The following is a 27,143-nucleotide window of genomic DNA, read 5'->3' as shown; positions in this document are numbered from 1 at the left end:
CTCTCAAGTTTGCCCTGGTAAGCCCTGACAACCTTGATAGCACTTTATGGCCAAATGACCTTGAAGTAGTTTATAAGGCATTTTGTAGCTGCTATTAGTAGGGGCGGTGTAAAGCGCTTCCCCTCCCCCATCCCAGGACTGCTTCTAAGAAGCCTGTGTCACCCTCATGGGATACCAATGCCATCAATGGTCAGCAAGACTGAATCACTGCTCACAGCCACCAGGGCCACATGGCCCGACATACAGCCCACACCCCAGCCTCTCCCCTGTTGAGACCCCCCCCAAATGCACATAACAAAGGACCAGCATCCCAAGAACAAGGGAGACCAAAATGTTTAAGTTATTAAATCAAATATACAGAGTGATTCATTTAATATGTACATATTTACAAAAATGCACTTTCACAGGGGGGGCCGGGGCTGGCAGGTGGGCAGTGGCTTGGTGCCCACAGCAACGCTGACAGTTGCGAGGGGAGAGTTTGTGTGAAGGCACTTGTCACAAGCTTCAATACTGCCACCGTCCCGGGGAGAACAGAGCAGTCAGGAAGGGCACTTCTGAAAACACAGTTGAAAGATCTCTAGAGTGAGTGTTCCGGGCAGGAGCACGTGAGGACAGCGGACTGGGGGGCCTGACCGGTGAGCCCTCAAGGGGCTGCCCACGGGCCTCGGGTCACGCCAACACCACCGCCCCACTGATGACCTCAAGCCCTACTGACAACCACAGGTGCCATGGTCAGCCACAGGGCCACACCAACAGTCATGGGCCACACTGTCAGCCACGGGTGGTCCCACCGACAGCCATGGGCCCCACAGACGGCCACGGGTCCTATCAACACCGTGGGCCATGGGTCCCACCGGCTTTTTGGCCTGGAGCCACTGAGAACCCCAAGTGAGGAATACACAGGAAGATTCTGTAAACAGCACACCGCCTCTGGTAACAAGCATTAAACAGCTTGGTGAGAACACGACACCCTCTGCTCTCCCCTGCCACACAGTGGGCGCCCGCCGGAAACGGTACAAAAATAGCAACTATCCGAGAACACCCCGCCGTTTTCCGCCTGACAGTTACCGAATAATTTATACAAGGTTAACGAAACGTAGAAAATAAACATTTGTTTTTGGTTTTTGGTGTTTTTTTACACAAAATAAACTATGCACACAGCCTCAGCCTCCCACTGTCCGGCGAAGGGTCACGCGCGGCCCGCTGGCGGCCTGCCTACTCCTGGCCAGCGCGGCGGGCCTCGCCCACGCCCCGGACTGTGCGGTTGTCCACTTTGGGGCCTGAGACCCAGCCGGCCGGCCTCCCGGGCGAGCGGCCGGGCTCTTTGGTGAGTTTGTGCGCGAGGAACTTCTCGGCCTCCAGGGAGTCCTCCTCCGCGCGGCCGGGCTCCTCGTCCTCCTCGTCTTCGCCATCCCCGCGGCCCGCCCTGCGCGGCGGGGGCGTGAAGTTCTTGCACTGGTACAGCGCCTCCTTGTGGCCGCCCGCTGGCCGCTCGATGGGGTTGCGGATGGGGTTGAGCGGGGCCCACTGATTGTTGGCGCTCTCTTCCCGCGGCAGCCGACTCCTCTCCCGCTCTTTCCTGCGCTTGCGGGTCCACCAGACGCAGACAGCCACGCAGGCCAGACACAGCACGCTGAACACGCCACACAGCACGGGCACCAGCACACCTGCACGGGCGGCGGCATTTGCAGCCCAGGCACTGCTGGCCCCGGCCCAGCCCACCAACCTCCCACCCGCCCCCTGCTCACCTGCAGAGGAGCCGCCCATGACCACCGTCTCCACCTTGACCTCAGTGACAGCCAGCAGCAGTGAGCTGTTGCCCCGCTGGCTGGGTCAGCCTGGCAGGTCGACTTGCCCCTAGGTCCAGGCAGGGCAGGGAGGAGGCACTGCTCTGACCACGTGGAGATGAGAGGAGGGAAAGGGCAGCCAGCCCTACCTGTGCCATGGAATCTGCAGTGATGGCCACTGATGGCAGGTCACTAAGTTCCCTGCCTGTGGAGAGAGTGCCTGCTGCCAGCAGCCCCTCCTCCATACCTCTCCCAGCACAGCACAGCCAGCTCCGACCTGGGGCCTCAGCCCTCCACCCAGACCTACCCCAGGCTCCAGGCCAGCTCTGCACCCCAACCCCTGCATGTTGGAAGCCCATCCCCCAGTGGCACCCTGGTCCCCCACCATCTCTCCACCGTGCAGCACGTGGGTCCTGGGCACAAATGAGGGTATGGTATGCAGGCCGCAGGGTCCTGGGCACAACGCTGGCCAGTCTCGTGGTCACACAAGAGTGAGGGGGTGCAGGGGCGCAGCCCAGAAGTGGGAATCCATTGTCCAGGAGTGACGCAGACAGGAGACAGTCAAGCACAGAACATGCCAAGCCCTAGCCTGAGTTGCTCCAGTGTGGCCATCAGTGTGAGCTGGCCGTAGCCTGGAAAGGTCCACGTGGACAACACTGTCCCCACCCTGCCAGGCACCAGGTCACTCAAGAAGGAAGGTGAGACCCTGTGGTGGGCTCAGGACACTGGCAGCTGGCTCCGAGGAAGGGCAAGGCTTCACTCACATGGACGTGGTGTGCACACATGTGCCTGTGGGTGCCACCTGCTCTTGCCTGTGATAGCCAGCCTCCCCATCCCCTCCCCAGGCAGGCAGTGTCCTGTGAGCCCCTCCCAGACCCCAGGCCAGACCCACCCCCGCCAAGATTACAGGGGCTTCCCGAGAACATGGGAGACCCACTGGATGGCTTCCCCATCCTGCAGAAGGGACTTGAGCCCACCTGTGGCCACCTTCTCTCTTCTCATCCCACACCTGACGGGGCCAGGACACCCTGCCAGGCCAGTCCTGGGCCCCGACCCACCTGCTGACACTGTTTCCACCTGTGTCTTGGGCTGCATGCTGGGTCATTCTCTCTACTTGTTCTCCCTGCAGCAGCGTCCCAGAGCCTGTGGACGTTTTAGAGAGGATAACACTTTCGTTTCTAGCCCTTCCACGTCATTCTTTTTCAAATCTACAGGGTTATTTTCCAAGCTTCCATTTGACATGTTGGCATTTCCAACCTGTCTTCTTTGAGCAAACCTGTTTTTATACTCAGGGTCTGAGTGTCCCATATGCACCTGACGCCTGGCTAGCTACTTCTAGCTGCTCTCCCTCACGATGCCAGGTTCCTTGAGAGCTAGGGTTGGACTGTTGTCTGTTCACTGACCTCTGACCTTGAAAAAATCACTTGAGGCACACAGAGGTCTAGGACAAAGGACCTTGCATCAAGGGCCCCAGGTTAGGTTAACATGGTTGAAAAGGAAACTCAAAACTTGGAGGCTTTCTAGCCAACTGGTGGTGGGCAGTGTGAGCTCCACGTCCATGCAAGTCTGGCGTGAACCATGACTTCTCAGGGGCAGACTTCCCACCTGGTCTGCTGGGACACCTCCTGGGCAAAAAGGTCCACCTCTGTGCCTCCTCACCTGGAGGGCACAAGCCTCAGGGTCCAAATGATTGTGACAGGACCTACCACAGACCTGGCCTTACCACGGTGGAGCTGGTGGGACAGGTAGGCCTGCAGGAGGCCACGCCTTCCATGTGCACTGCAGCTGGCATGGCATCTAGAGAACCCGATGGCAGGAGTACCCTAAGGACAGGTGTCCAGGTGGCGACCAGCAAACAGCAAACCAGCTCGCAACTCCCGCCCAGGCTGTTCGCAGGGTTTTCTTCTCTTTTACAGATTGTGCTCTGGGCTTTGTCCCTCAACTTAGGGACCACCTGCCCCTCTCAGGAGAGCGAACGACTTGTGCACAAAGACACCAGACAGCCTTCCACAGCCAGCCCGAGGCCACCAGGCCCAGTCATTTGCCAGCCAGCGGATGGCCCTGATTTCATTCTCTCAAGTTTGCCCTGGTAAGCCCTGACAACCTTGATAGCACTTTATGGCCAAATGACCTTGAAGTAGTTTATAAGGCATTTTGTAGCTGCTATTAGTAGGGGCGGTGTAAAGCGCTTCCCCTCCCCCATCCCAGGACTGCTTCTAAGAAGCCTGTGTCACCCTCATGGGATACCAATGCCATCAATGGTCAGCAAGACTGAATCACTGCTCACAGCCACCAGGGCCACATGGCCCGACATACAGCCCACACCCCAGCCTCTCCCCTGTTGAGACCCCCCCCAAATGCACATAACAAAGGACCAGCATCCCAAGAACAAGGGAGACCAAAATGTTTAAGTTATTAAATCAAATATACAGAGTGATTCATTTAATATGTACATATTTACAAAAATGCACTTTCACAGGGGGGGCCGGGGCTGGCAGGTGGGCAGTGGCTTGGTGCCCACAGCAAACGCTGACAGTTGCGAGGGGAGAGTTTGTGTGAAGGCACTTGTCACAAGCTTCAATACTGCCACCGTCCCGGGGAGAACAGAGCAGTCAGGAAGGGCACTTCTGAAAACACAGTTGAAAGATCTCTAGAGTGAGTGTTCCGGGCAGGAGCACGTGAGGACAGCGGACTGGGGGGCCTGACCGGTGAGCCCTCAAGGGGCTGCCCACGGGCCTCGGGTCACGCCAACACCACCGCCCCACTGATGACCTCAAGCCCTACTGACAACCACAGGTGCCATGGTCAGCCACAGGGCCACACCAACAGTCATGGGCCACACTGTCAGCCACGGGTGGTCCCACCGACAGCCATGGGCCCCACAGACGGCCACGGGTCCTATCAACACCGTGGGCCATGGGTCCCACCGGCTTTTTGGCCTGGAGCCACTGAGAACCCCAAGTGAGGAATACACAGGAAGATTCTGTAAACAGCACACCGCCTCTGGTAACAAGCATTAAACAGCTTGGTGAGAACACGACACCCTCTGCTCTCCCCTGCCACACAGTGGGCGCCCGCCGGAAACGGTACAAAAATAGCAACTATCCGAGAACACCCCGCCGTTTTCCGCCTGACAGTTACCGAATAATTTATACAAGGTTAACGAAACGTAGAAAATAAACATTTGTTTTTGGTTTTTGGTGTTTTTTTACACAAAATAAACTATGCACACAGCCTCAGCCTCCCACTGTCCGGCGAAGGGTCACGCGCGGCCCGCTGGCGGCCTGCCTACTCCTGGCCAGCGCGGCGGGCCTCGCCCACGCCCCGGACTGTGCGGTTGTCCACTTTGGGGCCTGAGACCCAGCCGGCCGGCCTCCCGGGCGAGCGGCCGGGCTCTTTGGTGAGTTTGTGCGCGAGGAACTTCTCGGCCTCCAGGGAGTCCTCCTCCGCGCGGCCGGGCTCCTCGTCCTCCTCGTCTTCGCCATCCCCGCGGCCCGCCCTGCGCGGCGGGGGCGTGAAGTTCTTGCACTGGTACAGCGCCTCCTTGTGGCCGCCCGCTGGCCGCTCGATGGGGTTGCGGATGGGGTTGAGCGGGGCCCACTGATTGTTGGCGCTCTCTTCCCGCGGCAGCCGACTCCTCTCCCGCTCTTTCCTGCGCTTGCGGGTCCACCAGACGCAGACAGCCACGCAGGCCAGACACAGCACGCTGAACACGCCACACAGCACGGGCACCAGCACACCTGCACGGGCGGCGGCATTTGCAGCCCAGGCACTGCTGGCCCCGGCCCAGCCCACCAACCTCCCACCCGCCCCCTGCTCACCTGCAGAGGAGCCGCCCATGACCACCGTCTCCACCTTGACCTCAGTGACAGCCAGCAGCAGTGAGCTGTTGCCCCGCTGGGTGATGGCAGCCACGATGGCGTGAGCGGCACTCTGGATCAGGCTGCTGTCGGGCAGGTCCCGCGCGGGGCTGAAGGACTGTAGCAGAGGACAGTGCTGAGGTGCCCGCCCGCCGACCCCTGGGGCCTGCGCCCCCCACGCCCAGCGGGAGCCAGGACAGAGTGCCTGGCTCTGTGTCCACCGGCCAAGTGGAATGCCAGGGTTGCCATCCAGCTGCACAGACCACGCAGGTACTGTGGTCCTGAGCAGGGCTGCCCTGGATCAGGGCTGGGGGCTTGGGAGTCTGGTCCCTGGGTCTTGTTGAGGGGAGGGCCCCACTAGGCGGTTCACAGGGAGATGGGTGTGTCTTGACCGGTCCTTTCCATCCAGGGCAGGAATGGCTGTCAGGGCCACTGGCAGCCCCAAGGGCACCACAAGCCTGGTACTGCCCCCAGTGCAAGAGCTGTCCTGGCTGTGCCTCTGCCCATATGGCACCCTACCACCCAACGCTGGCACCTAGACAGCACCCTGAGGAACTGCCCTGCCTCCTTCCCTGCCTGCACACTCCCAGCCACAGACTCACCCTACCCTGTGGTTTCTGGTTTATTGGACGGCCCCTCAGGGCCCAGAGCAGGACCCCAAGAATGCCCACTGTACCCCATCACTGTCTACCCTAGACCCGTCCACTCTCCTTCCCTGAGTGCTGCCTCTGTACCCATCTCCTGCCGTCACCTGGGGGTCTCTCATTGCTCCAGGGACACGTGCCCAGAGCCCCAACCTCCACGGCTTCAGACACCAGACAAGAGAAGGGGCGCAATCCAAGTCCAGGTCCCGTCACCATTCTGTCTCTGAAACTCTCCAACTAGCGCCTGACCCAGCCTGTGATCTGCTGACCTGGCGCCCCTCCCCTTTCGCTTCTGCAGCCTGAGCCCCGCTCCCGCAGCACCCCTACCCACCCTGTCCTCCAGGTCATGTGGCCCACTGCCCCTGCCTCACCCGCAGACGAGCTCCTGCGGGCCTCTGCCAGCCTCCTGCAGACCCTGCATTTCAGCAGACAGGACGAGTGACCTCACCCTACACCCTTGCTCTACGTCCCTCGAGAAGCTGATCCCTAATTGCCAATGACCATCTCCCGCTGCTCTGAGCCACTCCCCGGCCCCTCCTGTCCACTCTCAGACAGGCACACACTGGCCTCTCCTTGCTCTTCCCACCTCTGCCTTGCCCCAGCTGCTGGCCCAGTCTTCCAACCTGGCCACATGCATTGCCTTGAACTGTGCCCCTAAGTCCCGGCCTCAGCTCCCCTCCCACCCCTGCTGGGCCGCCACCTCCTCTCCTCCAGGACCCCGTCCCAGTTCCACCAGCCTCCAATGAGGGCACCAACAGCCCACCCTACACAACTGCAATGGGGGCGGACTTCTGAGTCAGTGGGTTACTCTGTCTCCCCGAGTACATGGGGACCAGCCTGGCCTAGCCGTCCACCCCAGCACCTCCTAGGAGCACAGAGAGTGCGCTGAGCAAGGGTGGCCACTGGGCCCATCCAGCACTCCTCACCATGGCCACCTCCACAGCACTGGACCCCGAGGATGGCCGGTCACAGAGCAGCACGAGCAGGCGGTCCTGGGCCACTGTCCTTGTGGCTGGCAGGGCACGAATCCCTGAGCAGATGGCGCCCACAGTGGTACCCTGGGCAGAGATGGGTAGCACATGAGCAGGGCCCAGTCATTCCCTAGCTGGCACCAAAGGCATGTAGCAGAAGACATCTGACAGCCCGTCTGGGGACACAGGGTGGGATGCAGGGGTCCCATTGGGGAGTTGGTTTCCCACACCAGACCTGTGTCCCACACACAGGACACAGACCACTCCACCAGAGTACATGCTTGTCCTTTTGCTCCACCCACAGGCCCCGGGGGTGGGGTGGGGTGTACCAGGCCTCACTGACTTCTGAGCCCCTCCCTCTGGGCTCCAAGCACTAGGCCACCCACAGAGCTGCAGGCTGGCCCAGGCCTCCGCGAGAGGGCTGATGGAGTGGCACCTTGGCTGCGCCCACCACTCCTGGCCTGCCCTGCTGCCCACACAGGGCACACATGGCTCAGTGCCCCCTCCCACCTGACCACACAAGGCTGGGCTCCCTGAGTGGCCACGTGGCCACCCACAGCCCCCTAACTCCACAGGGGTCGAGCCACAGCCAGTATGGCAGGCAGCTGATCTCTGCCATCTGAGTGGTCACTCCGAGGGGACAAGAGTGTCCAGGTTCTGCAGGCACTCGGGGTGCCCACTGCCGGGGCCACTCACCTGGGGCACTTGGTCTCGGTCGAAGTGCAGCGTGAGGCGTGCGCAGTTGTTGTCCAAGTGGCTGGAGCGTGGCAGGCAGGCGGTGCCAGGCAGCAGGGGTTCTGCCGTGCTGCACTCCCCCAAGGCTGCACAGGGTGGCTGTAGGCACTGGCCCGGGGCCTTCTCCCGGCACTGCTGCCCTGCTGGGCACTGGGCACTCAGGGTGTCCGGCCGGCCGGCCAGCAGGCAAGGCTTCCTGCCGCACCACACCTGGGCCAGCATGCACAGGGAGGAAGACACATGGGCACCCGCAGAAACGCGTAGGCACCACGCAGGGAGACACACGGTCGGGGTCAGCAAGTCCCAGGGCCATGCCCCACCCCACCCAGGGCTCCCAGGCTGACCCTAGCACCAGAAAGGAACCCCACCAGAGCAGCGGTAGCCCTGAGGGCGGGGCCAGGTGGCTCGCAGGCCTTGGGCTCCTGTAGCCTGAGCACGGTTAAGCCTGTTTCCCCGACTGTGCAATGAGGAGAGGAAGCCGGCGGTGCCAGAGGGCCCTCCTCCCCGGATGTCCAGCAGAGACAGGCAGACTTGGCTCACCCCCCAGCACCGGCTCCCAGGTCTCACAGGGTGAGTCAGGGTAATGGACAAAAAACGGGCCACCCCAGGCCAAGGGCACCAGGATGTCAGACCCAGGCAGGGCAGGACTGGTCAGGGAGGCTCTTGGGCAGGGGCCCCCTGGCACCTTGCTACAGACTCGGCGGCCATCCAGGCAGCGGCAGCTATTACAGTCTTCCACCCAGGAGCTCCCGTGTGGGAAGGGCACGCCCTGTGACCAGCAGGACCTCCCGAACACGAGCACTGTTAGGAGAGGGAGTGGGGGATGAGTGGGGGCAACGGGCCCTGGAGTCCAGGCCTTGCCCGTCCCGCCTGGCGTGGCCCTGACCGAGTGGTACTCTCCACCTACCCTCCTGGCACCGTGGGCCAGCCCGGCCTGGTGGGCAGCTGCAGCGATAGCCGTTGATCTCATCCACACACGTGGCCCCGTAAGCGCAGGGCGAGGACTGGCACTCGTCAATGTCTGCAGGACAGATGGGGCTCAGCGGGCAGCACGGAGGCCAGCGCCCAGGAGGGAGGCCTGTGCAGGTCCCCAAGGGGCAGGGTCCAGGCCAGCTCGGGTTTCTGAGCCAGGCCTAGTGCAGTCACTGTCACCAGCCTGAGGATTAATGCGCTCCAGCCCACCCTTTTCCATCCACTTCTGGAATAGGGTGGGCAGGGCCCTGGGGCACAAACACCTCAGACCAACCAGGGTCCATCCCCTTCTAGGGCAGCCCCAGTACCTAGGCTGGGGTGTAAGCATAGGGGTGCGATGGGCAGAGCACAGACAAGTGGGGAAACTGAGGCTTGGAGCGAGGCAGGAAGTGGCTGTGTTCACGCTGTCCTTCAGGGTACGTGGACCCTCGTGACCCCTGACCCCAGACACTTGGGCCCACCCACCCAGCCTCCCCGCCTCACTGATGCGGCAATCAGGACCCGCGAAGCCAGGCGCACACTCGCAGCGGAACCAATTCACACCATCAACACAGACGCCGCCATTGTAGCTGCAGGGGAGAGAGCAGGTATCAGGAGCCCACGCTAGCCGAGCTCCCCGGGTCCACTGGCCCCCAGGGCTGCCACTCACCAAGGCAGAGGGTTGCAGTCGTTGGTGTCTGCATGTGACGTGAGAGAAAGGGAGGTCAGCACGGCAGCCACCCCCCCAGCGCCCTGTACCCGGTGTAGGTGCCCCGGACGTGGAGCAGGCAGACACCAAACTGTCCACGCCAGCCCACCGTATCTGTGCTGGGAGGCTGGGGTGGGCAGGTGGCTTCAGGAGGAGGTGGCCCTGGGCAGTCACAGAGGGGCCAATCCTGGAGGGTGCTTTTCGTTGGGGTGAGCAGGAGCCTGGCTGGAGGTGGGGGGATCGGAGGCAGCAGAGCAGGTCTTGGGATACAACTGTGTTTTGGTGGACAGGTGCAGCGGGCACGTCCACAGGGCGGGAGGAGCAGGCCTGGGGAGCCTGGTGGAGAAGAGTGGCCCCATGCCACAGCACCCCCACCCCTCATGGACCCTCCCACCCCAGCAGCTCACTGTGCGTGCAGGTGCGGCCCTCCCAGCCGTCCCGGCAGATGCAGGAGAAGGAGCCCCCGCTGCCCACACAGGTGCCCCCGTTCACGCAGGGGTTGGGCAGGCAGCTGCTGTTCTTGGCTGCGACGGAAAGGAAGGGGGCCTGCTCAGCTGCCCTGGTGGATGGGGTCTCCACACCATGCCCCCGAGCCAGGAGCAGGGACAAAGCCCGTGCCCAGGCCCCTGACACCCAGGGCCTCCTCACCAATGTTACAGGTGCTGCCCTTCCAGCCCGGGGGGCAGGCACAGCGGAAGGTGTCGCCACTGTCATAGCACGTGCCACCGTTGCTGCAAGTATAGGTGTCACACTGGAACTCGCCTGCGGGCACACAGGCTGCTCAGCGGGCATGCCCCAGAGCAGCAGGCAGGTCCCGGAAGGCAGCCCGGTGGGCACTCACGCGAGTGGCAGGTCTTGCCCTTCCAGCCATCATCACATACACAGTAGAAGTCATTAACCAGGTCGTAGCAGTGGCCGCGGCTGTGGCAGGGATCGGGAAGGCAGTCGTTGGGATCTGGGGGCGAGGACACTGGTCAGCAGGGGGGTCACCCGCATTCAGGGAGGGTTTCGGGGGGGCGGGGGGGGGGAGGCACTGGAGCTGCGCCGGGAAAGACAGAGGGGCAGGAAAGGAGAGCCAGGTGGCAAGAGCCAGGAACAGGCTGAGGCACTGGTGGGAGCCCCCCAGGCACGATGTGCCACACCCAGCACACAGAGGCACAGCCATGGGGATGGGGGAGCCTGGAGAGGCCCACTCACTGGTGTCGCACAGCTCGCCCTCCCAGCCGCTGGGGCAGAAGCAGCGGAAGGCGTCCACCTCGTCAATACACGTGCCCCCATTGCGGCATGGCTGGCCCAGGCAGTCGTCGATGTCTGCGAGAGGCAGGGGTGAGCAGGGTCCCCAGCTAGCCCGGCCCCTGCCCGGCCCCCACCCGGCCCCCAGCCACTCACTCTCGTGGCAGTAGGCACCCGTGAAGCCGCTGTCGCAGACGCAAGAGAAATTGCCCCCGGGCTGGCTGACGCAGTGTCCATGGGGGCCGCACACGCGGTTAGAGGGCGCGGCACCGCCCACCCTGGGTCCCGCCTCCAGACCGCAGCCATCGATCACTGCGACAAATGAGGAAGGGTCAGCCCGCCCCCATCTCTGTAGTCCCTGGCCGTGTGTGCCACCTCTGCAGGCCCCACCCCACACCTACGTTTGCAGGCACCGCCAGGGCATGGCTCCCTGGGCACGGAGCAGTTCTTGCCACCCATGTCATCGGGGCACGCACAGTAATAGTCGCCCTCCAGGTTGTAGCAGCGGGCACCGTTCTGGCAGGGGCTCGGCTCACAGAAGTCGATGTCCACCTGTGGGATGGGGCGCATGGTGAGGGCCCAGCCCTGCACGCCGAGGTACTGGGAGATGATCCAGACATCTTGTCCATTTGAGGAATCCCGGAAGCCCTGGTCCTGCTCAGCCTAAACACCAGGGCCTTTTCGGCCAGAGCCTGAAGAACCTCCCACCAGAGACTGTCCAGGCCCGTCAGCTGGACGGAAACACCTGCGGGCCTTCAGGCCCCTCCCGCCATGCTCACTCCACCACAGCCTGCTTCCTCTGCCTGCCCCCGGCGGCATCCGGCCTCACCCCTCCTGCTGGCAGGAAGACCAGCTCCTGACCCTCTTTCTCCAATGCCATGACCACCCTGAACCCAGTCTGTGGGTCCTCCCCAGACGCACCACCAGGCTCCAAGGTCCCAGGCAAGACCTTGCTATGGACCCCAGGAAGCCTGCTGGCCAGGAGCCCTGCCTTGTGCACCCCTGCAGCCCCAATACTCTCCCCTGCAAAGACCGGGGCAAGTGACGGAGGCAGGCTTCCACCCACCCCTCCCCAGGCCCCACACACAGCATGTGCAACCTCTCACATGCTGTCACTCCCTCCCGACCCTAGGCCCCTTTCAGGCTGCCTACATGCTCCACCCCATCAAAGCCACTTGCTCTCCAGTCACGGTGTGGTAGACAGCGCACCTGGGCAGCCAAGTGACCTGCCAGTGCTTGTCATGACAAGCAGGAACACTTTCACCCTCCCCCTACCCTCTGCCCAGCCAGGTGCCCGGACTTTGGGGCCTGCGTCTTGGTCTAGGATTGAGCCTGGGACACTCTATAGGGACACCCCCCCACACATACTACAGCTCCTCCTGGTTACTCGGTGGCCTGGGGACAATGGCCTGCCCCTGAGGCTCCTTGGAAGGGCAGAACAGCACCCAGTCACCTCGCAGAGTGGTCCGGAGAAGCCCTGGGGGCAGTGGCAGCGGAACCCATCGACCAGGTCCTCGCACAGGCCGCCCAGGCAGGGGCTGCTGGCACACTCATTCAGCTGCAGCTCACAGTGCCGGCCTCCGAAGCCCCGCGGGCACACACACTGGTAGCCGTTCACCAGGTCCTGGGCGGGGCAGGTGGGCAGTTAGCCTCTTACAGCCGCACCCAGCAGGCACCTCCGGACGCACGCCCCTCCCACAGGTGTGTAGGGGCAGGGTGGCCGGCCACACCTTACCTTGCAGGTGCCACCGTGCTGACACTGCCCAGGACAGTCGTCGATGTCTGGGGGACATAGGGGCAGAGTCACGGGCAGGGTTCTTGAGCTCTCCCAGCTCTCCCAGCCCTCCCGCCTGCCGCCTGCCCACCCATACTGACTGATATGGCAGTTGACGCCCTTCCAGCCCGGGATGCAATCACAGTAATAGCCACCAATCAGGTTTTTGCAAGAAAAAGCATTAAGGCACGGCTTCCCTTCACACTCATTGGCGTCTGTGGACAAGACAAGGGGGAGAATGGGGCCCGAGCCCCGCCTGCCCCGCAGCCCCAGCAGCACCCGCAGCCCCAGCAGCACCAGCAGCAGCCGCTTGCATGCACAGCATGCGGTCCATGCACACACCTGCCCTGTGGGGCCCTTACCCAGCTGGCAGGTGGCCCCCACCCACTGCTCGGGGCAGATACACTCGAAGCCATCCACTTGGTCCACACAGGTGCCGCCTGCTGCACACGGGCTGGAGGCACACTCATCAATGTCTGCAGAGGGACGGAAGGAGGCGTGGAACGTGGGTGGTGTGGGAAGGCGGGGCCCCACAGTGGGGTAGGGGCCACATGCCTGGGGCTTCTGGTCACTCCTCTCCTGGCTTAACCACTGCGCTCCACCCCCACCCTGCAGACCCCTCAGGCTGGAGCTCCCCAATCCACTTGAATGGGTGCTCACCCAGTGCACAGGTGGGCCCGCTCCAGCCAGATGGGCAGTGGCACTCGAAGCCGGAGGGCACCTCATGGCAAGAGCCCCCATTGGCACACGGGTTGGAGGCACAGGCATGCTCTGCTGTATTGGGAACCAGAGGCAGTGGGTGGGTGGATGGGGTGGCCTGGGGCCCCCAGCTTTCCACAAGTGCTCCTCCCCACACCCACAGGGCCCCAAGGCTGGGGCAAAGCAGCGGGGCACCTGAGAACCAGCACGGTGCCCCATGGCGGGCCCTGACGTACCCCGCTCACAGTTCCTGCCCGAGTAGCCAGCAGGGCAGGCGCAGTGGTACTGGTCGGGTTCGGCGTTGATGCACGTGCCCCCATTGGTGCAGGGGTGGTGGCTGCCGCAGTAGTTCAGGTCTGGGGGCAGGGGTGGGTGCTCAAGGGACAGGCCCTGCCCCTTGCTACCCACCTTCCCCGAGATGGCTGAGCCTCCGGCCTTGCCACCTGGCCGCCCACCACCCACCGCCTGCCCACCACTACCTTTGTTGCAAAGCAGGCCACCCCAGTTGGTCTCGCAGTTGCACTGCCAGGGCTCCACGCAGCTGCCATGTACACAGCCGGGATATGGGACGCACTCATCACAGAACCTCCCTTGCCAGCCATAGCTGCACCTGGGGAAGTCCAAGGGCCATGGGGCCTGGTGGGTGAGGGTGGACGCTGGGAGCTGTGGCAGCTGCCAGGGTGGCACAGGGATGCAGGCTCAGTCACGTGGGCCACCCCTGGGCTGGCAGCCTGAGCCTTTGAACTGGAGCAGGCCCCGAGCCAGGTGGGGTTACGGCTGGCCGGCTGGCCAGCCAGCCCACACTGTCACGGGCACTTCCCGGCCTGTGGCCGAGGACAGTGGGCCGCAGCTGTCCAGTCACTCCTCCCTGAGCTATTTTGGGACTTAGCCCCGAGCAGGGCCCCCAGAGCAGGCGCCGGGAAAGGGAGGCCCTACCGGGACCCCAGGAATGAGAGTGCCAGCTCAGACCACAGGCCAGCAGGATGCCAGGAGAGGGCGCCTGGCATGGCCACAGCTCTGTGACCTTGAGGACAGCTCAAGACCTCACCCGAAACTCAAGGGCAGTAACTTCTCTGTCCCAAAAATGCCCCATCAAGGGCCAATGTCACAGGTGGGGATACCAAGGCTCACAGGCTACAGCAGGACAGCCCTGCGAGAGGTCAGGCTCAGGGCAGTGCCTGACCCAGGAAGAGTCACCTGCTCGCTGGCAAATGGCCTTGAGAGACAGCTTGGCTCCAAGGCCACGACCCTGAGACCTGGCCCTGCCCCATGCTGTGGGCCAGCACCCCCTCCGAGAAGTCTTTCAGGAGGAGGGGCAGGTGGCACCCAAGGCTGTCAGTGCAGGCCCCCTCCCAGGCTGTGGCTGGCCCAGAAAACTCGCAGGGGACAGAGGCTGCTGCCCTGCCAAGGGCCCAGAGCTCCATCTGATTCGGGGGCACTACTGTCAGGGGAGAGAGCCCACCGTCCTACGGTAGATACCCTGGGGCCCGGCAGGCCACCCTCCAGGCCCTGAACAGGACCCCCAGAAACCCCTTTCCTAGAACTCAAAGGTCCTGTGGGAAGGGAATGACATCCAGACCTCGTCTCTTCCATGCCGGCACCTGCCGTGGGAATTTATTTTGTAAAAGGAAGGAGCCATGGCCCTTCCTGGGCCATCCCTGGGCCCCGTGGCCATCCAGAGGGGATGTTGGACAGCTCAGTGGGCACACGGAAGCCGAGACTGGCGAGAAGGGGTTCCACCATCCGGCCCCGTGTGCACAGAGGAGCCACCCCACCCGAATCCTCCCTTCAGGTGATGTGGGGGACCAGGCTTGGGAGGGCCCACGCTACCTTGGGTCACCTCAGCGGGTCCCAAGGGCGTGCTCTCAGCCCCGGGTGAGGCAGCCCTCGGCAGGCCCCCACCTCCCTAGCCTACAGCTCCAGAAGCCGGGGAGGAGGCGGCAGGAAGGCACGGCCATCTCCGCCGCATCCGGTGGGGGGTGTCCTGCACTGAAACCGGAGCCGGGAGCCACCGGCAGCAGCTGGGCCTCACCCACAGGGCCTGAGAGGGCGGGCGGGGGCTGGCCTCTGTCCTCAGGAGTCCTGCCCCTTAGCTTCCTGCACAGCCCACACCAGTGAGAGGGTGGGGCAGAGACCAACTGCTCTCCCACCTTCCTCCACCTTGGCTGCTCAGTCACTGGCCCGCCATGAAGGTTGTGCACTGCACATAGTGCCAAGCCAGGACCTGCAAAGCTAGTGCGGAGCTGACGGCCAGCCCCACTGTGCTCACCAGGGTCCCCAGGCTCACACCCACCACACAAGTCAGAAGGCAGGCCCCACATCTACCTTTTCCACCCAGGGTTGGCTCCTGGGAGCGGCTGGCCCCCAAGACATGGACCTGCCCTGGACCAGGCCACCCCCCAGGTGCCCTCTCACCTCTGCTGTGTCTCCACACCTGGAAGCTCACTTGATTTATCTGAAATCCAGCAATGTGAGGGGCTGGCTGGGTGAAGCCCAAGCCCCCTGCCCTTCCCTGGCCAAAGCCACCACACAACAAATGGAGGAGGTCACCGCCCCTCCCTTCCTGGCTCCTAAACCTTGTCCTCTTGTCTAAACTCATCCCTGTGTGACTGTGGGGAAGTTACTTAACGTCTCTGTGCTCAGTGTCCTTGTTTGGAAAACGCATATGGAAGCAAACCCACCCAGTGGGGGGGTTCTGGGATTAGTAAAATGCCAGGCTGGGGCCAAGAGTTTCACTCACCCCCACCTGCCGTCTCCGCCAACTTGCAGTCCCTCCTGAGGGCTGAGAGTGTCTACCTGGGCCCAGCCCCGTGTCCCAGGCTGTCCTGACACATGCCCAGCACCCACCCTGGCCTGCACACTGTGAGAGTACCCTGCTCTAAGTTCCCTGCCCACTCCAAGCCCCTGGCCCGGTCCCCTCTGACTGCCCACCCCTGCCTCCTGGCTGCCGCTACATGGCAAAGCTGCTCACCCAATGCTCCCCTCCCACCTTCCTGACTTACGCCATCGGGGGGTCTCTCCCACCATCCCCCAGGTCAGTCTCCCACACCTGGTCGCCAGGACCCCTGCCTTCCCGGCCCCGACGCCAGTGGCAGTCTGCACACCACTGCACACCTCTACCAGCAGGAGGCCGAGGCTGGTTCCTTGGCCTCTTCTCTCCACCTGCCCCCAGCCTAGGGCTGCAAACTCCGCCTGGACGCCACAGCTACCCCACTTGTGTCTCAGGCCAAGCCTCTCCCCATAAACCCCTCTGCCTTCCACAGGTCTCCTGAGAGAGGGCAGACACCCCCCTCCAACATGACAGGCCTTTCTCTACCTGCCTGCTCTGCCTGCGGCCACCCCCACCTCAGTTATGGCAGCCCCACCAATCAGTGGCACAGGCCAGAAGGCTTGGGGTCCTCCTTGGCCCCCCACTCTTCGCTTCACCCCTACATCAAATCCACTCCAGGATGTTTGCAGGTCCCGCCCAGTTCTCCACCTCCCAGCCCTGTAGCCTCCCTGCCTGGCTCTTCCTTCCATCCCACCTGGCCCAGCTCTAAACCCTCTGGGTCCCACCCCACCCTCACTGGCATCTCCTTGTCCCCCACCCACCAGCTCAAGCCCCCATGCTGTCTGCACCTAGTCCTCCATGCTGTGGGCAGCCATCCTCAGGTGGCCCTTGGTCTCCAGGCCTCTGCCCCTTGGACGTGACTGTCCTGGCCATGTCACATGAAATGGCCCTGGCCACCTCCCCGGTTCCATGCTCTGCTGTCCTTGTGGGGCTGTTGCCATCGGCACGCCCTGGGCTATGAGGACTGGGGTCTGCCCTGCACCGATTATAAGCTGCACAGGAGCAGAGCCTGCCTCTCTGATGTCCAGCACAGCAAGCGTCCCGCGCACAGTAGGTGCTCAGCCACCCTCTGCTGAGGGAGGAGCGTGCAGAAGCAGCTAGCTGTTTGCTGGATGGGGCCACCAGGGCCCAGCAGGGGGAGGAGGGCCGTGGCACTCACCTGCACTCCCCAGGCACCGCACATCCCCCATGGAGCAGGTTACAGCCTTGTTTACACACGGCTGGAACAGAGGGGAGCAGAGAGCCGCTGCAGCAGGGCAGGCCACCATGCCCGGGGTTCCCCACACATGACCCTGAGCCCCCCTGCACATGGCCCCAAACCCTCCACACACGGCCCGAGCCCCCCTGCACACAGCTGAGCCCCCCTGCACATGCCCGAGACCCATGCACGCCTGAACCCCCCTGCAGGTGTCCCAAGGCCCCTGACCCGCGCACCTTGCTTGCACTCCCGGCCCATCCAGCCGTCCATGCAGGCCTTGTTGCCGTACTGGTCGCAGGTGTAGTGGCCGAAGAAGTCGCTGCGCGGCCGGCAGAACTTGTTGCAGGTGGGGCTGTAGTAGTTCTCAGCACAGCGCACGCGCACCTGCAGCTCCAGCTGGGCCACGTGGCCGCTGAAGTGCAGGCTTTTCCAGCGGTCCTCGGGGTTGATCATGCCAGTGTGCCACACACGCTCGATCAGCAGCTCCTCTGTGGGGGCAGCATGGTCGGTCAGCCACGGCGACGCCACTCCCACCAACACCAGCACGGGCTGTTGCACGAAGCTCAGGCCCAAGGAGGACGCCTGCTCCCCACCCCAAACGCAGCTGCAGCTGGGGCAGGGGGGTGGGGACGCCCTTGCAAGGCCCCCACCTGTGCCCCACGGCGGTGATCTTCCTCCCACGCCAGCACTCCCCACCCCAGGTACACGTCACCCATCCTGCATGGGGCTGTCACTCAGCTGCCCTGTGTCTCTCCTGCTCCTGACCCCCCAGGGCCATTCCTGCAACAGGCACACCCTACAGCCCAGTCATAGACACGCCTTCTCTCGGCCCCAAGGCACCAGTGACCCAAGGCTGGGCCTCACCTCCAACCAAGCCACTGTGAGAGCGGAGGCTGAGTGGCAGCCATGGGCACACGGGCCCTGTGAACCCATTCTCTATGCTCTTGTGCCTTTGGGATTTTCCACGATGAAAGCCTAGGGAATGCCACGCTCCCTCGATGCCCTAAGCAGAGGCTTCTCCCAGCCAGCTCGCACCCATGTTCCACTGCACCCTTTGCCCTGAAACACTCCAGACCTGGGCCACCCATCCCCATGCCTGCTGGGTGCCCCAACCCCCCAGCATCATCTCCTGTGGGACCCAAGGCTCAAAACCTCCATGCTCTGACCCCAGGCTCACTGACCTCATTGCTTCAATTCTGCCACATGGCCCCCTGCTGCTCCCTGAACACGTCTGGCTCACTCTGGCCTCGGGGCCTTTGCACGTGCTGCTCCCATTGCCTACAGTGCTCTTCCCATTTGTCCATAGAAAACCTCTTTAACACCACAGGGCCCTGCATAGGCCAGCCAGCAGCAGGTGAGTCTTGGGCAGAGGGCAGACAGGCAGAAAGCGCCTTTCGAGGGTGCCCCACTCCACTGTGCCACTGACGTGGCCCGAGAGGAACATGGCCAAAGCTGAGACTGGGGAGGAAAGCAGAGCACACACAGCTCTGCTAATCACAAATGCAGCAGAGCTTCCTGCCAGCTAGGGTGAAAAGGGACACCACACGCAAGATCCTCAGGGAAGAGGCAGCTTTCCTGGCATGCGGCCTGTCCCGAGCAAGACAGAACAAGGAACCTGGCCACATATGTGTCTATGGCTGGGAGGGGTCCGTGGCCACGGGGCAGGCACTGACCGGCCACAAGCCGCCGAGTCGGGGCTCACTCACCATCTAGCGTGGTGTCGTTGTCCCGGTCCCAGGCTTCCACGATGAGGGTGAATGAACGCTACAGACATGGGGAGGCGCCAGTCAGGTCCCTGCAGCCCCCACCTGCCTGCCGCTGTACAGGTGGGGGCCTGTCTGCCGTACCCCAGCCCTGAGCCCCAACTCTGCCCCTGAGTCTGTCAGGGCTTCTCCCCACAGCCGAAGACCCCCTTTCAACACCCTCCTTTCCCCCTTGGCTCTGAGAAACAGCCTCTGGCCACATGTCAGCAGACCCCCAAATAATCTGCTCGCAGGAGGGAGGCTGCCCCCCAGGTCACCAAGCCTTAGTGCCCTGGCCCCTGTGGCCAGCGGCCCACACCTGACCAGCCCAACCAGCTCGAGTCAGCAGAGACAGGGGAGAGTGACAGATGCTGCCCTTCCAGGACACGGCAGGTGCACAGTAAGCACCACACAGCCCACACATCTGCCTCACCTTGAGAACAGGAAAACGGCAGCGAGGAGCCCTTGCTGCACAGGTGGGAAACGGAAGCCCAGGGACGCCCAGTGCAGCCTCAGCTGTGGTCACCACCCCCTCCCTCCAGTCCCAGACTATGTGATGGGGTGACATCACTGAGAAACTCCAGCACCTGCACTCTCCGTGAGAGTATGCATGCAGCCCTTGTCACTCGCAGGTACAACGACCCAGTGGGAGCGAGCCTTGGCACACCCTGCCCAGCTTTTCTCTTCCGGGGACCCTCCGTGGCTCCCCCCCATCTTTGGACCAGCCATGAAAGGGCTGACCACTACTCCACCAGACCCTGGCTCCCACAGGACAAGGCCAACTCTGGGGCCACAGGTTGCCAGCTTCCCGCCCAAGGGGGCACCGACCCAGGCCGGTCCCACCACCCCTGTGGCCTCCTGCTGATGCCCAGACCCAAGCCTGACCGTCCTCCCTGGGCAGGGCATGCCCCGCCCCCCGCCCCCAGCCCCACACCCAACCACACCCACTGCCTCTGGACCTGCCCCTCTCCCTGCCCCCCAGGGAGACACTTGCCGTCCCTAAGCTTCCCTCCCCTCATTCACTGGCTGTCCCTGCTCTGAGCCTTGTCCCCACCAGCAGGGGCCTCCGAGACACCCAGATGACCCACAGGACCTCATACCTACCAGCTGCCACCCTGGGGCCCACACCCACCCAGGAGCACAGAACAGAAATGGGGAGGGCGCCATCCTCTACCCTTCCAGAACCCTTTCTGCTTCCCATGGGGCTGTCACCAGGCTCTCAATCCCACCTCCTGAATCTCCCTTAACCCCATTCCCTCTCACCCGCCACCACCCTCCACCAGGCCAGCAGGCCTGTGCCAGGCCGCCCCTCCGAGGGCTGCCTGAAGCGACTAGGCCTTTTCTACACCCTCATCCACAGGAGCTACAAAAACCCCAGGACTCTGTCCACATCTTCCCCGTGCTCAGAGCCCTCTTACGGCTCCCCACAACTGCTGCCCTCCACACAGCCACCCCAGATGCCCACCCTGCCCCAGGGCCTTTGCACACACAGCTCCCTTCCTTGGCCTGCAATGCCTCCGTCAGGCCAGCCTTCCCCTGGCCATTCCCACACGTGGTGACAGCTGGATCTCAGTTCCTTCCCAGGCTTCACTTGTTTCGTTCGTTCGTTCGTTTGTTCATTCACTTATGCACCCTGCACTAGGACTAGCTCTGTCCCTGGGGACCACAACCTCTGCCCTGGCGGACAGATGAGCCAGCGGGGCTCCAGGGAGGGGTGGAGTGCTGTCCTACCCAGGGTCGGGGCCGGCCTCTCCACAGGACCGAGGCTGCAGAGAGCGCGAGGAGGCTCCCTACGCAGGGGCACTGCGCAGCTGGACAGAGGTATGGGTCAGGTCACGGGCCGCTCACCCCAGTGCCAACTGACGCCAATGCTGAGCAAAGTGAGTGGCTGCGGGGTCCACGTGAGGCACAGATGCAGGGTGGAGCAGGCAGTATGGTGGGCAGAGGCAGGGGCTGGGTGCAGGGAGCCGGCACGGCGACGGGCAGGCGCGAGAGGGCAGGCCAGCATGGGCCTGTGACCTCCACTGTGGGTCAGGCCCCCCAGCAGGGCAGGAAAGCCCCAGGCCCAGGCCGCCCACCCGCAGGGCCGCCCTGGCCGTCTCCTGGCACCTGGGCTCCGGGCTCCCAGGAAACCCCATGCCGGCAGCCCAGGTAGGATTACGGCCACCTTCGCCCGCGCCCAGGGCTCCGGTTACCTGCTCCCGCAGGGACGAGCGCCCGCCTGCCCACCCTCAAGGGCCCCAGCGCCCGCCAGCTGGGCTCCCTACACCTGGATGGCAGGGAGGCGTCCAGGGAGAACCTGAGCCTCCCTGGGTGCGGGGCCCAGCCGATCTCCCCTGGGCTGGCCTCCAGGACTCGGCTTCCCCTCGGCAAACGGCAGCCTGTCAGCGCTGTGCTGTCTGCCTCACGGCTGCCAGCCTCACAAGGTTGTGTCAACCCCAAGCCCTGCAGAGCCTGGGCGGGTCCTCTGAGGGGTCCTGTGTCCCAGGGCCAGGCCGGGGTTGGTGCCTGGGCAGGCGCACGAGGACCGGGTTCCCTAGTGAGCGGGCAGAGGAAACCTGGTCCCTCCTCCAGGCCATGGGAGTGCCACTTGGCCATCTGGCCTGTCCCTGAAGACCCAGCCACCTCTTCTTGCAGTCCTGCCCTGACCCAGCCACACCCCCTCAAGGGCAGACCCCCAAGGCCAGGTCCAAACCCTCATCTAACTCAGACAGGCAAACAGGGCCATAGCCCAAAGACATGGAAATGGCACAGGGCAGACAGGGGTGTACCCGTGGGGGTACCCCGATGTACCACACCCCACAGCTGAGGGAACCCCGTGGCCCAGGACACCCCATAGCCCGGGGCACCCCAGGCCTACTGCCCAGGTCCAAGGCTCCAGCCTGGCTCCCTTCTGGCAGCACCCAGCATCAGCCGCCTGGACCCCCACGGAGCAGAGCTGGGTGTCGTCAGTGCCAGGAGCTCTACGCACAGATACATTTCCTGAAACCCGAGCTTTGGAGAGGCCCAGGCTTCTGCAGCCATTGTCACTGGAGGGAGAAGGGGAAGGGGCCTCCCCTAAGGTGTGGGCCCCAGGGCCATGGCAGGAGGGATGGACCACAGGCCCAGCCCACATAGGAGCCCAGACGCTGCCTCCACACCCGAGACCCACCAGGGCCTTCTCTGCGCGTGCCCCACCCACTGCACCCTCAGCTCCCTTGCTGGGAAGACAGCCAGCAGCCCAGGGTCTCCTGGCACCTTGTCACATGGACTTTGTGAGACTGCTGTAGCACCTGGCTCACCTGGGAGCAGGGGATGGGGAACCTGGTCACCTGGGCTCTGGCGATGGGGACACTGGCTCACCTCAAGTTTGGAGAATGGGGACCGAGTTCAACTGGAATATTGGGGATGGGACGGGGACTCAGTTACCTGGGGGTTAGAGATGCCTGTCTCCCCACCTCCAGCTCAGGCCATGGCCTGGCTCCCCAGAGAGCGCCCTCATTGGTCCCTGAGGGAGGACCCTCCCATGGAGCCCCTGCTTCAAATCCTGACGGGGCCTCTTTCCTATCAGATGGAGCCTGGCTCCCCAACCTACCCTTCAAGGCCCAGGGACAAAACCCCCAGCACATTTGCAAGCCCTCCACTGGCCAGTGTAGCCCTCTCAGGGTCCCCACTTTGCCCAGACACCTGCTCAGCCCCACTCAAGCAGGACTCCTAGGCCCTGCTGGGAAGGTATAGGAAGGAAGGGGGCAGTGTGCACAGAGAAGGCCCCAGGAGGAGAGTAAGTAAGGTGGGGAGGGGGCCAGGCTTCCACCAGCCCCCATCCCCTAGCTCCTTGTGGGGCCAGGGAGCACAGGTAGGGTGGTACCTCTCACCACCCTCAGCCTGGCCCACCTCAGGCAGGGGGCTCATGCAGCTGCCAGGCCTCCTGGTAGCTGGAAATGGTGGAGCCCAGGCCCTGTGCTCACATCCCACCAGGCCCCCCTTTGGGTACAAATGCCCCCCCTCACACACACCCCTGAGCACACCCCAGGCCCCAGGGCCCCTGGCCTTCCGATGGGCAGCCAGTGGAGGAGGGGAGGAGACTAGGCAGACTGGGTGCTGGGCTAGGGGCTGCCTGCAGCCATGCCCCTCTCACGTGGCCACATCATTGCCCCATTTCACAGGTGGGAAAGCCGAGCCCCAGAAGCTGCCATGGCCCAGAGTCTCTGATTGGCTGCAGTGCCAGAAATGGGGTGGGCCTGAGGCCCACCTGTGACGTGTGAGAGGGCCCATTCCCACCTTGGCTCTCCCCAAAACTCCAGCTTTGCCCACCATGAGCGACCATACACAGCTGCACACAGGCAGGAAGGCATGGCCTCCAGCTGAGCTGCAGCCCCTCACTCGGGTGGGGCCCTGGCTGCCACACGGCCTCTATCCGCCAGCACCTCTGAGCCCTCTGCCCAGCGGGACCCCAAACCCTCTACCAGCCACCTGCTACATCCAGAGAGAACACCTGCACACACAGGCACACATGACCACATGTGGCCTCCACCCTGCCAGCTACAGGCCAGGCTCCAGGGCCAAAAGGGTGTCCCTGACCCACCTCCTGGGAGGCCAGTAACAGGCACGGGGTCATCCGTGGGGTGGGGTCAGGTGAGGAGAGGAAGTTCCCACCCTAGGGGCTGCCTCCTGGGAGGCCTCGCCCCACCTCCCCACATCTAAGACCCTGGCCTGTCCCTCTCCGGAAGGCAGAGCCTGACATCACATGGAACCACAGTCACAGACAGTACAGACACCGGCCCACTGCCCAGGTCAGGGTGCAGAGACCACCCAACCAGCCTGGGCTACTGGTAGAGGCCGGGGGTGGGGGCAGGGCTGGCCGACAGGGTGGTGGAGAGCAGAGCCCACATTTGCTCCCAGTTCTCCTGCCTCCAGGAACCAGCTTGGGGGCAGGAGGGGCAGCTCTCCGTACCCCTCCTTGGGAGCCCACCTTCCACCTGCAGCCACCCCCAAGGCCCTCCTCATGCCTCCTAACCCAGGAACCCCAAGAGTCCAAGCTGGCCCTGGGCAGGAGACTCACCATCCTGCCAACTGAAGCACCCAAGGCAGGGCTCAGCCACTCCTCGGTGCCCAGGGAGCCAGGCACAGTCCCTGCTTTCCTTGGGTGGATGGGCCTGGCGGGTGCCCTGGGTTCCAAACACGCCCCAGCGGACTCAGAGTAAGCCAAGGCGCGTGGCCGCGGGGCTGCTGCGGCCCAGCGGAAATACCAGCGCACTGGCATCACCACACCACCACACGCCCAGCAGCCCAGCCGTAGGGCTGCAGAGAGGGGAGATGGGAGCTGCCCCAAACATGCACTACCCCACGGTCCCAGCCACCCACCTGGGGGCAGACCACCTGCCCCCTCATGGGGCATCTGAGGGTACTAGCTGGGACAGGAGGAAAAGAGGTGAGCTGGCCTGAGACCCAGTGCCCGGAATTCAGGGCTCCCAGGGAGGTGACAGCCTGCCCAGCCTGTCCCACCGCGGACCAGCCTGTGGGGCTGAGAGCCACGCAGGACCCACGTTGGCCTGCTACATTCCTCCAAGGCCTCCCTGCCCCCATGCCACTGCTGCCAACTAGAGCAGAAAACACATCCTCAGGTAGCGATTTGGAGCCGCCCTGGCTGGGGCCCAAGTGCAGATGACAGGCTGCGGCCCTGCTCAGACCTGCCTGCTTCGCGGCTGTGGGGGCGAGGGGGCAGGGCTTATCGGAACTGCCCCGGGCCCTCCCAGACCTAACCCTTGCCTTTTCCATCTCAGGGACACATTCCCCGCAGAGGCCCTGGGGTCAAGGGAGACCCCCAGAGGTCAGCCAGGATCACAGGGGCAGGGTCTCCTTATGTGGGAAGGTAGTCAGCAATCTGTGAGTGTGGGACAGCAAGTGAGTCCACCTGGCCCAAGCTTAGGAGAAGGTACCAACACAGGGCTCAGAGGCAGGATGGGGCAGTGGCGCAGCCCCCCTCCCCATTGGGTAGGTCCTACTGGCTCACCCTTGCCAGCCTGGCCTTGACCCCCCAGTATCTTTCCAGAGCAGGGCACTAGGTGGACATGTCCTGGTGCCTCCAGCTGGCTGGTTCAGCTGGAAGTCCTCGGTCATAAGGTCCGGCCCCTCCATCACAGGCTGGCAACCTTCTCCAGCTACTTCCCACTCCCAGGCCCTCTCCCAGGCCCAGCCCACTGCTCCTGACCCTGCACACTGGGATCCTGCTCACAGGGTCCTTGCATTCCTGCCCCACCCAGTTCCAGGGCTGTGGCACAGAGACCCTCAAGTGCCAGGCCAGGCCCTGCTGCAGAAAACACCACATCAGGCACCTGGAGGCCTCGGGACGCCTGCCAACGCTCCCTCCCACAGCCCCCTGCGTCTGTCCCAGCCCTCTCCCACCATGGCTTGGGGCAGCTCACATCCCTCCCAGCATCCCCACGCCCAGAACTCCTGTCTGACCGGCCACCCTCCAAGCCTCCTCCCAAAATAGAAGAAACAAAACCAAAAACCCCCACACGGATGGTGCCACAGAGTCAGGGCACCAGGGCCCATCTGCTCCCCAGGGTTCCTGGGCCGGCAGCAAGAGCTGCAGCCAAGACGCATGCATGAAGCCCCCCCCCCCCGACCCAGGCCCCGCAGCGCACGCCCGAGATGCCCCCCACCCCCACTGCACCCCCAGAGCATCCAGGAACCAGCAGGGCGGGCGAAGGCTGGCCGTGAGCCCGGTGAGGCTCCGCCGGGGCCTGCCCTGTACCAGCCCCAGCACGCGCAGCGCACATGCCTCCGCTGCCTGCCCGGGCCCGGGACGCCTCGCCGCGCCACCCCACCCAGGCAGACACGCGCAGGGCGACGCAGGCACACGCCGCGACCCCCGCGCGCCCACGTGGCGGGGTGCCGACCGGGCCCCACGGAGCACGCGCCCCGGGGCCCATCGGCCGCGCGGCGCCCCCTGCCGGCGCGGCCCCGTCTGGGTGCGCGCGGCCGCACGCAGGGCCCTGGCCGCAGGTGCTGGAGGGGCCGTGGGCAGGGCGGGGCCGGGGCGCCGAGAAGGGGAGGGCTGGGGCTCGGGGTGGGGGCGCACGTACCGGCCAGGCAAACTGGAAGGGGATGACGACGAGGCCCGGGTCCTGGTCGCCGCCAGCCCGGGCCCGCGCCCGCGCCCGGTCCCCCGCGGTGCCCGCGGGCGGCAGGTAGAAGGAGTTGCCACCCAGCACGGGCGTGGCGCCGTGGCCGTAGCTGCAGGGCCCCGTGGGCGTCACCTTGGCCTGGTACTCCTTGAGGCACACGCGCACGTACGTGTCGCACTCGTCGTGGCCGCAGCCCCCCGCGCGTGTCGAGCGGCCGTCGCCGTCACAGCAGGCGCCGTTGAGCAGCTCCCCGTTCGCGTTCCGCAGCGCGCTCAGCCGCAGCTCGAAATAGCCCATGGGCCGCGCCGCCTAAAAATAAGGCAGAGGGAGCGCGCGGGAGCCGGGCCGGGGTCGGTGGCAGCCCCGAGGGCGCCCCGCCCCCACGCCGCGGCCTCGCGGCGGCCGGACCCCCGCGCCCGCTCACCTGCACGCACAGCGCCAGCAGCAGAAGCAACCGCCGGGGCAGGCGCCCCCGGCCCCGCGCCCGCATCGCTGCCTCACCCCGCCGCCGCCGCCCCTGCGCGCCCGGCCCGGCCTCCCAGCGCCCGCGCGCCCTCCGAGCGCCGGCAGCGGCGGCGGCGGGCGGGGTCGAGGCGGTGCCGCGCGGGCCTCGGGCTCGGGCTCGGGCTCGCAGGCGGCCGCGCTCCGGCCCGGCTCCCTCCCTCCCTCCCGGCGGCGACGGCGGCGGGTCCCGGCCTCGGCTCTGCGCGCCCGCGCTCCCGGCGCCCGCAGCCAGCAAGTTCGGGACGAGACTGACAGCTCGTTCGCCCATTCGTCACCCGCGCACCTGCATATGCATGAGGGGGCGGGGCCGCGCCACGGGGTGGGGCTGGGGGGGGTCGGGGGCGCCCAGGCTTTAAAGGCGGCCGACGGCGCCTCTCGCCAGCGCCCGGCCCGG

General features: G+C 64.4%; 2 protein-coding genes across 8 annotated transcripts; both read right to left on the bottom strand.

Moving 5' to 3' along the window:
• Positions 1-1,097: 1,097 nt before the first annotated feature.
• On the bottom strand, positions 1,098-1,822 carry LOC141570488 (protein jagged-2-like). Its single transcript, XM_074326782.1, has 2 exons — positions 1,749-1,822; positions 1,098-1,667 (listed from the first exon to the last, which is right to left on the bottom strand). The coding sequence occupies exons 1-2, from the start codon at positions 1,765-1,767 to the stop codon at positions 1,216-1,218; spliced, it is 471 nt and encodes a 156-aa protein (XP_074182883.1). The 5' UTR covers positions 1,768-1,822; the 3' UTR covers positions 1,098-1,215.
• A 2,371-nt stretch (positions 1,823-4,193) lies between these two features.
• Positions 4,194-26,987, bottom strand: JAG2 (jagged canonical Notch ligand 2). 7 transcript variants are annotated; one of them, XM_074326767.1, is made up of 26 exons: positions 26,670-26,987; positions 26,204-26,554; positions 19,098-19,155; positions 17,628-17,879; positions 17,353-17,413; positions 13,843-13,973; positions 13,600-13,719; positions 13,325-13,435; positions 13,027-13,140; positions 12,766-12,879; positions 12,626-12,672; positions 12,344-12,514; positions 11,292-11,442; positions 11,047-11,202; positions 10,855-10,968; positions 10,499-10,612; positions 10,306-10,419; positions 10,065-10,181; positions 9,619-9,646; positions 9,435-9,538; positions 8,905-9,018; positions 8,683-8,798; positions 7,959-8,207; positions 7,218-7,349; positions 5,609-5,765; positions 4,194-5,527 (listed from the first exon to the last, which is right to left on the bottom strand). In XM_074326767.1, exons 1-26 carry the CDS (start codon positions 26,733-26,735, stop codon positions 5,076-5,078), a joined length of 3,714 nt encoding a protein of 1,237 aa, XP_074182868.1. In that variant the 5' UTR covers positions 26,736-26,987; the 3' UTR covers positions 4,194-5,075. The 7 variants fall into 7 exon arrangements, with proteins under 7 accessions (XP_074182868.1, XP_074182867.1, XP_074182869.1 ...); XM_074326766.1 differs by having other exon boundaries at positions 13,325-13,438; positions 26,670-26,985; XM_074326768.1 differs by having other exon boundaries at positions 9,453-9,538; positions 13,325-13,438; positions 26,670-26,983.
• Between the last annotated feature and the right edge of the window lie 156 nt (positions 26,988-27,143).

Source organism: Rhinolophus sinicus, linkage group LG03 (assembly GCF_036562045.2).
Source record: "Rhinolophus sinicus isolate RSC01 linkage group LG03, ASM3656204v1, whole genome shotgun sequence".
In the NCBI taxonomy this organism is placed as follows: Eukaryota; Metazoa; Chordata; class Mammalia; order Chiroptera; family Rhinolophidae; genus Rhinolophus; species Rhinolophus sinicus.
Note: the sequence above shows the minus strand (reverse complement) of the source record. Positions and strands in the feature narration are given on the sequence as shown.

Excerpts from the sequence above, each read along its gene's own strand:
- JAG2 (XM_074326766.1), bottom strand. The coding sequence starts at position 26,735 with ATGCGGGCGCGGGGCCGGGGGCGCCTGCCCCGGCGGTTGCTTCTGCTG. Across the intron at positions 19,156-26,203 it reads CCTTCCAGTTTGCCTGGCCG|CGTTCATTCACCCTCATCGT; the intron begins GTACGTGCGCCC and ends CCATGTCTGTAG. Across the intron at positions 9,647-10,064 it reads GGGCCGCACCTGCACGCACA|ACACCAACGACTGCAACCCT; the intron begins GTGAGCTGCTGG and ends CGTCACATGCAG.